Raw genomic sequence first — 14329 nt, 5'->3', positions numbered from 1 at the left:
TTTTTTTTGTAGTGATAACACTGAATATCTACTTTCTTAGTAAATTTCAAGTGTACAGCATTGTTAACTATAGCCATTCTATAAGACCTTTTAACCCATAGAAATATCTTAGCTGAATGTCAGCAGTTAGGATTTAAGTAATGAGAATTACTTATTCTAAGCTTAAATTAGTTGATAGTCTTAGAAACTGTTACAGAAAGTTACTGAAATTCTCCAATTTAGTCATAAATAATTCAAATTATTTCGTTGAACTAAAAAAAGATCTTGTTACATTGACCAGTTCATCAAATAATATGATTGGTACAAGTCAGTTTGTGAGATGTTACCTGAAATTTTATGTCTTCCTTGAACTGCATTAGTGGAATTATCTGAAATCATATGAATAATCTGAGACAATAGGTTTATTTATTTGAGGCACAAAATGAGAATATTGACTGATAACTGTGAACTATTTCTAAAATTAATGTTGAGAGTAGGATGCCCCACCGTGATGCCCACAACTTATATACTGTCTTAAAGTGTGTTAAAGGAGCAAACATATCTAATTGGAGGGTCAGAACACAAATCAGCGTTCTTAAAAAGACAAATCCCCATAGCTGTTTTAATAGAAGAGGCATATTTAGTTACTATAAGTTATTTCTCCTGTTTAACCTTAAGCATACAGGATATTTAAAAAAACACATTTACAGCTCAAAGATTGCTGACCTAGGCATTTCTAAGACCAATGTTTCCATTTAGTCCTAATCTGTAGTCCTTAAAAATCTGGAAAACTGATTTGTTTCTTTGCCATCATGGAGTAGATAAAAACAGTAGACTGTACTCACTAGAGAAAGAGGGATAGATGGATGTTCAGGTACTCAAGTTGTAGTGAGGTACTTCATGCATTGTATACGATGTACAGTCATCACATACTCTTTCAGTTTTAAAATGTAATAGTTGATGAGTTTTAAAGTTGTACAAGTCTGTAGACAGCAATGCATATTCTAGTATATACTTAAAAAAATGGTAATAGTGACTTGTATTAGATGAAACTGTTGACAAAATACATAGCTCTTCTCATTATCACATGTATACCTTGTGATGTGTGATAGCAGCTGGGAAGCATTTTATATTATGAAATTGATAAATTTCTTAACACTCTTGATGTAGGAAAAAAACTAACCATTTTTAGAAAGACTGTTAACTCATGTTCTTTAAACATATACACATATATGGCCTTTTAATGTGAAAAATTGTTGGGTTTCTTTTATGCCTGCAGGAAGCATATGTGCCTCATTTCTTACCCAAAGCTACCAACTGCCAGTTCTTGATACGATGTTTGTAAGAAAGAAATACCGAGGCAAAGATTTTGGGCTTCATATGCTGGAGGACTTTGTTGATTCCTTTACGGAAGATGCTCTTGGCTTGCGGTATCCACTCTCCTCTCTCATGTACACAGGTAAATTAAAAAAGGTTAAACTATTCTCAGGGTCACTTCTGAGTTGTTTCTGCAGAGTATTGTAAATGTGCATATAGCATTATTAACTAATTTGGATTCTTTGGGTCCCTAAGGGCTTCATTTTGCAAATGTGTCCTTATGTCATGAATACGGCTTTTTGGAGGTGTGGTGGCTTTTTAAAAATGTTGAAATATAATTCATATACCATAAAATTCACACTCTCAAAGTGTACAATTCAGTGGTTTCTATTACCTTTGTAGCTGTGCAACCATAACCAGTATCTAATTCCAGAACATGCTCATTACCCCAAAAGAAACCCTGCACCAGTTAATAGTCACTCTTCATTCCCCCACTCCTTCATCCCCTAGCAACCACTGATCTGTTCTCTTCTGTATGGATTTTCCTGTTCTCAACATTTCATAGGAATGTAATCATGTGATATGATTATATTATAAGCCCTTTGTGTCTAGCTTCTTTTGTTTTGCATAAATTTTGTTAAAGTTCATCCATGTTGTAGAATGAAGCAGTATTCATTCCTTTTTATGGATGAATAATCTGTTTTATGGATATGCCACATTTTGTTTATCATCAGTTGATGGACTTCTGGGTTGTTTCCACTTTTTGCTGTTATGAATAATGCTGCTGTGAACATTTGTATAGTTTTTGTGTGGACATTTCTCTGCACCTAGGTGTGGATGGAATTGATGGGTCATATGGTGACTCTATGTTTAACATTCTTTTTTTTTTAAAGATTTATTTATTTATTTATTTGACAGAGAGAGACACACAGTGAGAGAGGGAACACAAGCAGGGGGAGTGGGAGAGGGAGAAGCAGGCTTCCCGCCGAGCAGGGAGCCCGATGTGGGACTCGATCCCAGGACCCTGGGATCATGACCTGAGCCGAAGGCAGACGCTTAACGGCTGAGCCACCCAGGCGCCCTATGTTTAACATTCTGAGGAACTGCCGAACTGTTTTCCAAAGCAATTGTACCATTTTACATTCCCATGAATAGTGTTTGAGAGTTAAAATTTCTTTATATCCTCACCAACACTTGTTACTGTCTTTTTGATTAAAGCCATTCTTGTGGGTGTAAAGTGGCATCTTATAATAGTTTTGGTTTGCATTTCATGTTGAGCATCTTTTCATATGTTAATTAGCCATTTCTGTGTCATCTTTGGGGAAATGTATATTTAGATCTTTGACCATTTCTTCTTTGGGTTCTCTTTGGTAGCTTTTAAAATTAAAAAAGAAAGTAATTTCAGACATACAAAAAGATGTAAAGAATAAGACGACAAATACTCAAGAACCATCCAGCATGTACCAACCATGAGAAATGGATCATTGCCAGTACCGTTGTACACCCACCCAATTAGCTCACTCCCTTCCCTGAAATAAGTATTAACCTCAGTTTGGCATTTATTTTCCCCATATATTTCTTTCTTTTTTTAAAGGATTTTATTTATTTATTTGACAGACAGCACAAGTAAGGCGGGGAATGGCAGAGGGAGAAGGAGAAGCAGGCTCCCCACTGAGCAGGGAACCCGATGCGGGGCTCGATCCCAGGACCCTGGGATCATGACCTGAGCTGAAGGCAGACACTTAACCCACTGAGCCACCCAGGTGCCCTCCCCATATATTTCTTAGACGTTTTGTTTCTGAGAGAGAGAGAGAGGGAGAGAGAGAAAGTGTGCATGCATACACGTGTATGAGGGGCGGGGGTGGGGCTGAGGCCGAGGCTGAGGCCGAGGGAGAGGGAGAGAGAGAACCTTAAGCAGGCTCCATTCCCAGCCCAGAGCCTGATGCGGGGCTCGATCTCAAGACCCTGAGATCATGACCTGAGCCAAAATCAAGAGTTGAGTGCTTAACCGACTGAGCCACCCAGGTGTCCCTCTTAGACTTATATTTGCATTTATAAATGTAAATCCCAAACTACTGGTTTTCTCTTAATGAAGTAAGATTTAATCCTGGAAGGTAATTTACTTGAAAACTTTATTAAAATAGAATTACCATTGATTTTAGTCTAACTGGAAATGTTTATTTCCACTGAAAATATATTTTTGTTCTCAGTTTGCTTCCCCTTTTTAATGTCAGAAATCCAGAAAACAAGAACCAAGTGTTGCGTGCCCATCTTGAATCATAGTTTCTGTGTACATACATACATGAGAATGGAATGAACCCTGTATTCAACTGGATAATCTGAAAATGGCTTTCCCCTTAAAATCTAATTATACCTTTACTGAATTTGGGAAGGAATGTAAACACACCCACTGTAGGTAGAATCTCTCTCTTTTTTTTTTTTTTTTTAAAGATTTTATTTTTTTTATTTATTCATGAGAGACAGAGAGAGAGATGGGCAGAGGGAGAAGCAGGCTCCCCGCGGAGCAGGGAGCCCGATGCGGGTCTCGATCCCAGGACCCTGGGATCATGACCCGAGCCGAAGGCAGACGCTTAACCGACTGAGCCACCCAGGCGTCCCAGAATCTCTTAATACTTACTCTTTTCTGGGGTGCCTGAGTGGCTTAGTCAGTTGGGCAGCTGCCTTTGGCTCTGCTCATGATCTCAGGGTCCTGGGATTGAGCCTTGTGTCAGGCTTTTTACCCCGTGGGGAGCCTGTTTCTCCCTCTGCCCCTCCCCCCTGCTTGTGTGTGCATGCGCCCGCTCTCTCTCAAATAAATAAAATCTTTAAAAAAAATACTCTTCTCTAATTCTAATGATAAATTGAATGCCAAATGAATTACTATTTTTGCATATTCTATGTGGGCTTTAGCTCCACTGATCCTTCAGGTTAGGCAGGAGATTGTCCGATAATGTTTCATTGGTCTCATATGCATAATTTTGTGAATAACACTCTTTGAGGTGAAAATAAAGGAATATATTGAAAATAGCAAGTTTTAGACTATGTGGCATCTCCATTTTCTGTTTCTTGCTCTTTCTGTCTGGTACAATGTTTATTATATTTGAAGAACTTGGATTTCCGTTTGATTTTTCTCTTACAACTTAATTAGTAGTTCTTGAGGCTGCTAGATATCCAATATTTGAAATTTACTTGTTTCCATGACCTTTACTTGTTTCCATGAATATTTTTAAATGATTTAGGAAAGATTATAGTGTTGTACATTGTAAGCTTTAAAAAGATAATTTATTCATTCCACAAATGGGTAACGAGTACCACGTATGGATGGGCTTGGCCTCAGGTTTGAGTAGATGATTAGCTAACTGTGAGAAGTTGATTTACATAGTACTATCATGTACCGATACCTGAAGACATGGAATGAATAAGGTCTCATAAATCTTACCCATTTGGAATTTATCCTGGTGTACCATATGAGGTACAGGTCCGACTTTATTTTACCTGACAGGTATGTGGTTAATATTATTTGTTGAATAATTTATCTTTTGCACTGATTTGCATTTATATCTATATCAGGTCAGCAAACAGTGGTCCACTGATCTGCTCTTTTTGTAAGTGAAGTTATTGGAGCACAGCTACGTTCATCCATTTATATATTGCCTCTGGCTTCTTTTGCACTAAAATGTCAGAGTTGGTTAGTTATGACAGTGCCCATATAGTCTGTAAGCCTAAAATCCTTATTGTCTGCCCCTTTAAGAAAAAGTTTCCAAATTCTTAATCTAGATCATACATTAAATTTGTGTATTTATATGTGTATATATATATATTTTTTTAAGATTTTATTTATTCATTTGAGAGGGAGGGGGAGAGAGAGCACGCAAGCTCTGGAGCAGTGGGGAGGGGGAGGCATGGGGAGGGAGAAGCAGACTCCCCACTGAGCATGGAGTCCAACACGGGGCTCATCCCAGGACTCTGGGATCATGACCTGAGCTGAAGGCAGATGCTTAACTGAGCCACCCACGCGCCCCTGTTTCTGTATCTTTCTTATCTGCTAATTTATTTCTGTTAATCTTAAGTCCCAGTACCTCACTCTTATATTTATTTTAGCTTTTGGTTATCTAAAAGGACTAGTCTTCTCCCCCATTTCCTATTTCTGACCTTGCTTGTTTTTTCTGTATAAACTTCGGAATCCACTTACTAGATTAAAAAAAAGAGTTTTTTTGGGATTTTATTGGGATTACTTTAAACTTATATATTAGCCCCTAATAAAATATAACATCCACCAAAAGACTGTTAGAACCAATAGGAGTGCTTCAGTCAGTGGAGTATGTGACTCTTGATATTGGGGTTGAAAGTTTGGGCCTCACGTTGGGTCTAGAGACAATTTAAAAATAAAATCTTAAAAAAGAAATCTCTTAGAACTGATAAATGCATTCAGTGAAGTTGCAGGATGCAAAATCAATGTACAGATATATGTTTTATTTCTATACACTAATAATGAAGCAGCAGAAAGAGCAAATAAGAAAACAATCCCATTTACAATTGCACCACAAATAATAAAATATCTAGGAATAAATCTGACCAAAGAGGTGAAAAAGACCTGTACTCTGAAAACTATAAACACTGATGAAAGAAATTGAAGATGGCACAAAGAAATGGAAAGACATTCGATGCTCATGGATTGGAAGAACAGTATGTTAAAATGTCCATACTACTTAAAACAATCTACAGATTTAAATGTAATTCCCATCAAAATACCGAGAGCATTTTTCACAGGACTAAAACAATCTGAAAGGTTGTATGGAACCACAAAAGACCTCAAATGGCCAAAGCAATCTTGGAAAAGAAAAACAAAACTGGAGGTATCACAATTCCAGACTTGAAGTTACATCACAAAGCTGTCGTAATCCAAACAGTATGGTACTGGCACCAAAATAGACACATAGATCAGTGAAACAGAATGTAAAGCCTGGAAATAAACCCACAACTTATGGTCAGTTAATATTTGACAAAGGAGGCAAGAACATGCAATGGGAGAGAAACAGTCTCTTCAACAAATAGTATCGGAAAAATTGGACAGCAACATGCAAAGGAATGAAACTGTACCACTTTTGTACATTGTACACTCAGAGTGGACCAAGGACCTAAATGTGAGACCTGAAACCATAGAAATCCTAGAAGAGAACACAGGAGGTAATTTCTCTGACGTTGGTTTTAGCAACATCCTTCTAGATCTGTCTCGTGAGGCAATGGAAACAAAAGCAAAAATAAATTATTGGGACTTCATCAAAATAAAAAGCTTCTGCACAGCATAGGAAACAACCAACAAAACTAAAAGAAAATCTACAGAATGGGAGAAGATATTTGCAAATGACATATCTTATACAACTTAACACAAAAAAACACAATCCAGTTAAATATGGGCAGAGGACATGAACAGACATTTCTCCACAGAAGACATACAGATGGCCAACAGACGCATGAAAAGATGCTGAACGTCTCTCATCATCAGGGAAATGCAAATCAAAAGTACAATGAGATATCACCTCACACCTGTCAGAATGGCTAAAATTCTTGAAAACTCAAGAAAATGAACTGTGGAGTTACTAGAAATTCAGTGATGTGGCTAGGTACAAAATTAATACATAAGTAAATCAGTATGTTTCATATATATAACCACTAGTTAGAAGAAATAAAGTAAGAACACAATATTTATAATGGCAACAAAAGAGATAAAATTCCTAAATGTATACATTTTTTCCTATGTTAATTCTAAGAACTCTGTGGAGAATATGTAAATGCTAACTGGTTTGAACAAAATCATAAAATTATTACACAATTATATTGTTGGACAGAAAATAAGATAATGGTGTCAATTCTCCAGAAGCTAATAGGTGAGGTTTTTTTTTTTTTTACATTTAAAAAAATTTTAATTCCACTGTTGTTAATATATAGTGTTATATTAGTTTCAGATGTACAATATAGTGATTCAGCGGTTATATAACTCAGTGCTCGTCAACACAAGTGTACTCTTCTTTTAATTATTTTTATTTTCAAAGATTTTATTTTTAAGTGATCTCTACACCCAATGTGGGGCTTGAACTTAAACCCTGAGATGAAGAGTCACATGCTGTACTGACTGAGCTAGCCAGGCGCCCCATGATAAGTGTACTCTTAATCCCCACCTGTTTCACCCATCCCCCCGTCCACCTCCCCTCTGGTAACCATCTGTCTGATCTCTATACTTAAGAGTCTATTTTTCAGTTTGTCTATTTTTTCTCCTTTGTTTCCTTAAATTCCAAATATGAGTGAAATCATACGGTATTTGTCTCTCTGACTGATTGACTTTGCTTAGCATTATACCCTCTAGATCCATCCATGTTGTTGCAAATGGCAAGGTTTCATTCTTTTTGATGGATAAGTAATATGACATGGTATCTACATGCCACATCTTTATCCATTCATCTGTCAGTGGACCCTTGGGCTGCTTCTCTATCTTGGCTAATTGTAAATAATGGTGCAGTAAACATGGGCATGCATATATCCTTTTTTTTTTTTTTTTTTAAAGATTTTATTTATTTATTTGACAGAGACAGTGAGAGAGGGAACACAAGCAGGGGGAGTGGGAGAGGGAGAAGCAGGCTTCCCGCTGAGCAGGAAGCCCGATGTGGGGCTCGATCCCAGGGCCCTGGGATCATGACCGGAGCCGAAGGCAGACGCTTAACGACTGAACCACCCAGGCGCCCCTGCATATATCCTTTTAAATTAGTTTTTTCTTTTTTCTTTTTAAGATTTTATTTATTTATTTGACAGAGAGAGACACAGAGCAGGAACACAAGCATGGGGAGTGGGAGAGGGAGAAGCAGGCTTCCCGCGGAGCAGGGAGCCTGATGTGGGGTTTGATCCCAGGACCCTGGGATCATGACCTGAGCTGAAGGCAGACGCTTAACGACTGAGCCACCTAGGCGCCCCTAGTGTTTTCATATTCTTGGGGTAAATACCCAGTAGTGCAGTTACTAGATCATAGGGTAGTTCTATTTTTATTTTATTTTATTTTTATAAAGATTTTACTTATTTGTCAGCGCACACGAGCAGGGGGAGTGGCAGGTAGAGGGAGAAGGAGAAGCAGACTCCCCGCTGAGCAGAGACCCTGACGTGGGGCTGTGGATCCCAGGACCCTGGGATCATGACCTGAGCCGAAGGCAGACACTTAGCTGACTGAGCCACCCAGGTGTCCCAATTTTTAAAGATTCTATTTTTAAGTAATCTCCACACCCAATGTGGGGCTCAAACACACAACCCCAAGATCAAGAGTTGCATGCTCTACTGAGTAAGCCAGCCAGGTGGCCCTAGTTTGCTTTTTTATCTTAAAATTTTTCAAGTTTTTTGGGTGCTATAATACATATAACATTATTTATCATTTGAACTATTTGTAGATGTGCATTTCAGTGGCATTAGTCACATTCATTCTCTGTCATTATGAATTTGCCTATTCTAGGTACCTTATAGAAGTGGAATCTCTGTGTGTGTCTTATTTCACTTAGCATAGTATTTAAGGACCATCTGTGTTGTAGCATATATCAAAATTTCTTTCCTGGGGTGCCTGGGTGGCTCAGCTGGTTAAGTGGCCGACTCTTTTTTTTTGAAGATTTATTTGTCTGAGAGAGAGAGTGTGTGCACGCACAGAGAGTAGGGAGGAGCAGAGGGAGAGGGAGAGAGAAACCCAAGAAGATTCTGTGCTGAGCATGGAGCCCTATATGCGGCTTGATGTCACACAACCTGAGCCAGAACTAAGAGTCAGACACTCAGCTGACTGAGCCACCCAGGCACCCCACAGCTGACTCTTGATTTTGGCTCCTGTCACAATCTCAGGGTGGTGGGATCAAGCCCTGTGTCTGGATCCTTGCTCAGTGAGGAGTCTGTTTGAAAATTCACTCCCTCTGCCCCACCCCCTGCTCTGCATCCACGCTCTCTCTCTCATGTCTTCAAAAAAATTCCTTTCCTTTTTCTGGTGTGTGTGTGTCTGTGTATATATATATATATATATACACATGTACATGTATATATATTAAAGATTTTATTTATTTATTTGACAGAGAGAGAGAGAAATCCCAAGTAGGCAGAGTGGCAGGGAGCCGCAGAGGGAGAAGCAGGCTCCCCGCTGAGCAAGGAGCCCAATGCGGGACTCGATCCCAGGACCAGGGACTCAGATCATGACCTGAGCCGAAGGCAGACGCTTTCGACTGAGCCACCCAGGCGCCCCTATGGTGTATATTTTTATTGTGTGTACATGTCACATTTCATTCATTCATCCATTCATCTTCTGATGGACGGACAGTGGGTTCTTTCTACCTTTTGGCTGTTGTGGACAATGCTGCCATGGGCATTGGTGTACAGATAACTGTTCGAGACCCTGCTTTCTGTTCTTTTGGATATATAGCTGAGAGTGGAACTGCTGAGTTATATGGTAATTCTGTGTTGAACTTTTTGAGGAATTGCCAAACTGTTTTCCACAGAGGCTGCATCATTTTGTTAATGTGTTTTTGAACTTCATATAAATGACATCATTTGTACATATACTAACTTGTTCTTTTACTGATCTTTTTAATAGATTTATCATTGTTAATATATGCTGTAATTTGTTGTAGCTTCTGCGTAGTATTTTATTGTATACATTTTATGATTTATTCATGTATCCGTTAATGATGGGCTCTTAGGTTGAACTCCCCACCCCTGTTTAAAAACAGCCCTGTAATGAATATTACAGAAGTCGTCTTGTGTATATGTGTAAGTCATTAGGATATATACCCAGTAGTAGAATTGGAGCATACAGTATGTCTTTTCAACTTTACTAACTATTGCAAAATTATTCTCACACCAGGAGAAAGTGGGAGTTTCCATTTTCCTTATTCTTTGGATGCTTGGGTTATCAGATGGGTGTGAAAATGGTATCTAGTGGTTTCATCTTGCATTTCCCTGGCAGCTAGTGAGGTTTGCCGTCTTTACCTTTGTTAAGTGACCTTCCAAGTTTCATTATGTGTAAATTTCCTTTTCATAGCATCTGCCAATTTCTTTTTGGGATCATTTTGACTTTCAATTTTAGGATTTTTTAATACGCTGAGAATACTAATCTTTTGTTTTATTCTGAAAATCTCCTAATCTCTGGCTTTATGGTATCTTTTTAGTCTAAAACTATGCAGCCCAGGGCGCCTGGGTGGCTCAGTTGGTTAAGCGACTGTCTTCAGCTCAGGTCATGATCCCAGGGTCCTGGGATCGAGTCCCACATCGGGCTCCCGGCTCAGCGGGGAGCCTGCTTCTCCCTCTGACCCTCTCCTCTCTCATGCTGTTTCTCTCTCGCTCGCTCTCCAATAAATAAATAAAATCTTCAAAAAAAAAACTATGCAGCCCAGTACGGCAATCACTAATATAAATTAGATTTAATTTCAATTTAATTAAAATCATACATTTTTTCAGTAGCCACATGTGGCTAGTGGCTACTGTATTGGACATTGCTGATACAGGACATTTCCATCATTGTAGAAAGTTACGTTGCACAGTTCCTGATAGAAAGTTTTAAACTTTAACAGGTTTATCGTAAGATTTCATTATGGATTGTGATTTTGTGTCTTTCATGGGTAATCTTTTAGCACCATTATGTCCAGGAGGTATTCTCTTATGTTTTCTTTTAAACAGTTTGCTTTTCTTAGTAGGTCTTAGAATCCCTCTGGAATTTTTTTTTTTTTAAAGATTTTATTTATTTATTTGAGAGAGAGAATGAGAGAGAGAGAGCACATGAGGGGGGGAATGGTCAGAGGGAGAAGCAGACCCCCTGCTAAGCAAGGAGCCGGATATGGGACTCGATCCTGGGACTCCAGGATCATGACCTGAGCCGAAGGCAGTCGCTTAACCAACTGAGCCACCCAGGCGCCCAGAATCCATCTGGAATTTAATTTTGTGAATGGTGTTGATGTGAGGTCAGGATCTGACTTTATTTTCTTCTATATGGATTTTTGTTCTAGCATTATTATTTTGATAGTGGATCTACTCTACACTGAGATGTAATGCCTCCTCTGTCATTTGCCAGGTTTTTAGTGTGTGTGCACTTCTTTTCTGGTGGGCTTTTTTACCCTGGTATTTTAATTTTTCTTTTTCCTTTTCTTCTTCTTCCATATCCTTTTTTTTTTTTTTTTTTAGATTTTATTTATTTATTTGAGAGAGAGAGAGAATGAGAGAGAGAGAGCATGAGGGGGGAGGGTCAGAGGGAGAAGCAGACTCCCCACCGAGCAGGGAGCCCGATGTGGGACTCGATCCCGGGACTCCAGGATCACGACCCGAGCCGAAGGCAGTTGCTTAACCAACTGAGCCACCCAGGCGCCCCTTCCATATCCTTTCTTAACCCTTTCTTCTCCATTTTGAAGTTGGGGTCAAATTTTGACAAGTCCCTAGAAAAACAGACTTGTTGGGAATTTGTTTAGAATTGCATGGAATTTATCAAAGAATTGGTGAGAATTGGTGGTTTTATACTTATTGAATCTAATAATCATTTTATTCTAATTTTATGCCCCTCAGTAATAATTAGTGATTTTCTCCTTAAAGGTGAAGCACATCTTTTAATAGGATTTTTATTGTTTATTCATGTTAAAACTTTATTAATGAGACTGATGTGTAGTTGAGTTGCATTGGTGTTATCCTAGCCCCATTAAGTGATTTGGGCAGCTTACTTCCAATCTTCTGTTTTCTAAAACAGTTGATATTTGGGATTTCTAGAAAATTCTGAATGTATTTTTCAGCTTGCAAGCAGTACTTTGAAAAGTATCCAGGAGACCATGAACTCCTTTGGGAGGTTGAAGGTGTTGGACACTGGTACCAGCGAATACCAGTCACCAGAGCATTACAGAGAGAAACACTTAAAATTACAGGTAAGAATTATAGGTTTCAAGTTGGAACACATGTCAAGCTTAAAGAGCAGAGCCTTTTAATGTTTGTGTCTCTTAGTCCAGAGTTATGGTATATTGTAATGTGACCTCTCTAGTAACAGATCCTCTTTTCTAAAGTTTGAATTTTTGTTATGTATTAACATTTGGGTCACTAATAATAAGAGGACCTAGAATTATAATAGCCCAGCAGAATCTAACATTCTAGGAATTGGTGGGTAAGAAGGAAACACAGATACTGAATCAGCATAGAATAGGCATCAAGGAAAAAGAGTAGTCCCTGGTCTAATGCATCTTTCCTCAAAGTCACTAAATACAGATAACTAATACTTAATAATTGCAAGGTTTCATTATAACATATTGGTTAAGGAGATGCTCCACACCTAGATTTTCAACACCCTTCTGTTCAGGATGCTATTCAGGACTTTTGTGCAAATCAGTACAAACCATGTTACAATTAAAACCAAATACTGATTGGGTTACAATTTTTAAAATTCTTCTGTACACAGCAGTTTCTCAAAATGAAGCTAAAAGACCTATGTCTGGAGAGTATGGTCTTTCATCTGTTCCAGAATATGAAGCAGAAACTGAAGACAATCAGTCTAGTGAGATGCAGCTAACTGTAGGTACACTGTATGTTTATTGTAGGAAATAATTTTTCTGTTCTTTAAACTAGATTCAGCTAATATTTAATTTTGTAAATGTTAAAGTTCATTCATCAAGTTATGTAATTCTGAAATTTTTACTGTGTTAGTTTTCTTGGTATCTCCTGTTAATGGCTTACTAAGGACTTTTTTTGTTCGAAAAATAATTTGGAATCACACAAAATAATATAGAAGAAAATAAAAATCTGTAATCCCACTACCCCAGATGTAGGAACTGTTAACATTTTTGTATTTGTATTTTATATATATTATAAAACATGTATCTGCACACATTTTTGTTTTCTGTTATGCTGCTTCTGTTTTTCCTCCATTAACATAATATTATAAGCATTTTCCATGGCATTATTGTTTTAAAACATTGTTAAATAGCAGTGTACTATTCTATTATATGTAAATACCATTGTTTATTTCTTTAACATATTATACTTAAGTTTTTTGCATAAGTGACCCAGCAGTGAACACATTTATACATGCATCTTTTTGCCTATGTAATTCTTTCCTTGCACTGATAAATTTCTAGAGGTGAAATTAAGAATAGGTCAAAGGTTATAAAATTATTGTGGGAAGTTTTGAGTCTGTCTATGCTAGGTCTTTGTAGAATGTAATGCACTTTGAAAGTACTGGGCAAACCTTTCAGGGACAAGTGCTTTAGGAAATTATTTGTGCCTCTTATTCCTGCCTTAATTAGCATGAATGTTGACTGAACTTTTTGGAAACCTTTTTAAGGATAATATAAATCATATAATTACTTGTAAGGAGTTAGGTTTTTTTGTTTTTATTTTTTTCTACATTTGGAACCAAACTAAATAATAAGCCTGGGTTTGATTATATTGTGATCCAAATTCCTCAGATATAATTAAATTTATTTAGTATTGGTCCTACATCATCAAATCAGGGAATGTAGAAAAAATCTTTTCCCAAAATGTGGTGAGGGCAATGATTTAACTTAATGATAAGCCAAATAATTTTAAATGGGCTGTGTAAATGAGAATATATATTAAACCATGTCATAAGATTGGCAGCATAAATTCAGTTTTCTTTCACTTTAGAAATTCATATTCTTCAAATTAAGATTTTAATTAGTTCAAGGAAAATATATCTCATATTAAACTATTTTAACACTCTTTTTATTGCTAATCAAATGGGAAAATGGTTTTGTTTGCGTACTTTAACCACATTGTTTTTAGCTTTACTGCGGTATAATTGACAAAAATTGTACAACTTGATGTTTTGAGATAAACTGAAACGATCACTGTATGATTTATTCTAGGTGATGATGGTATTTCTACTTGCTTTTTCCTGTTTTGTGACATAACACATTACATGTACTTCTCTTACACTCTTTGAACCTTTTTTAATGGATTTCTTTTGTGTGTTAACCTTGTCTAGTTCAACAACAGGCTTCTTGAAGACAGGATTTTTATCGTATCTGTCACAGTT

General features: G+C 37.4%; 1 protein-coding gene across 2 annotated transcripts in view; it reads left to right on the top strand.

The window, feature by feature from the left end:
* Positions 1-14329, top strand: part of FAM169A (family with sequence similarity 169 member A) — a 44482-nt gene that overhangs the window by 19328 nt on the left and 10825 nt on the right. For both annotated transcript variants that reach the window (XM_044916850.1, XM_044916849.1), the window contains 3 exons: positions 1259-1438; positions 12081-12209; positions 12734-12846. In XM_044916850.1, the coding sequence (XP_044772785.1) occupies positions 1259-1438; positions 12081-12209; positions 12734-12846 (422 nt within the window). The remainder of the gene's footprint in view (positions 1-1258; positions 1439-12080; positions 12210-12733; positions 12847-14329) is intronic.

This window comes from Neomonachus schauinslandi, chromosome 7 (genome assembly GCF_002201575.2).
Source record: "Neomonachus schauinslandi chromosome 7, ASM220157v2, whole genome shotgun sequence".
In the NCBI taxonomy this organism is placed as follows: Eukaryota; Metazoa; Chordata; class Mammalia; order Carnivora; family Phocidae; genus Neomonachus; species Neomonachus schauinslandi.
The sequence above is the reverse complement of the archived record's forward strand: the minus strand, read 5'-3'. Positions and strand labels throughout refer to the sequence as shown.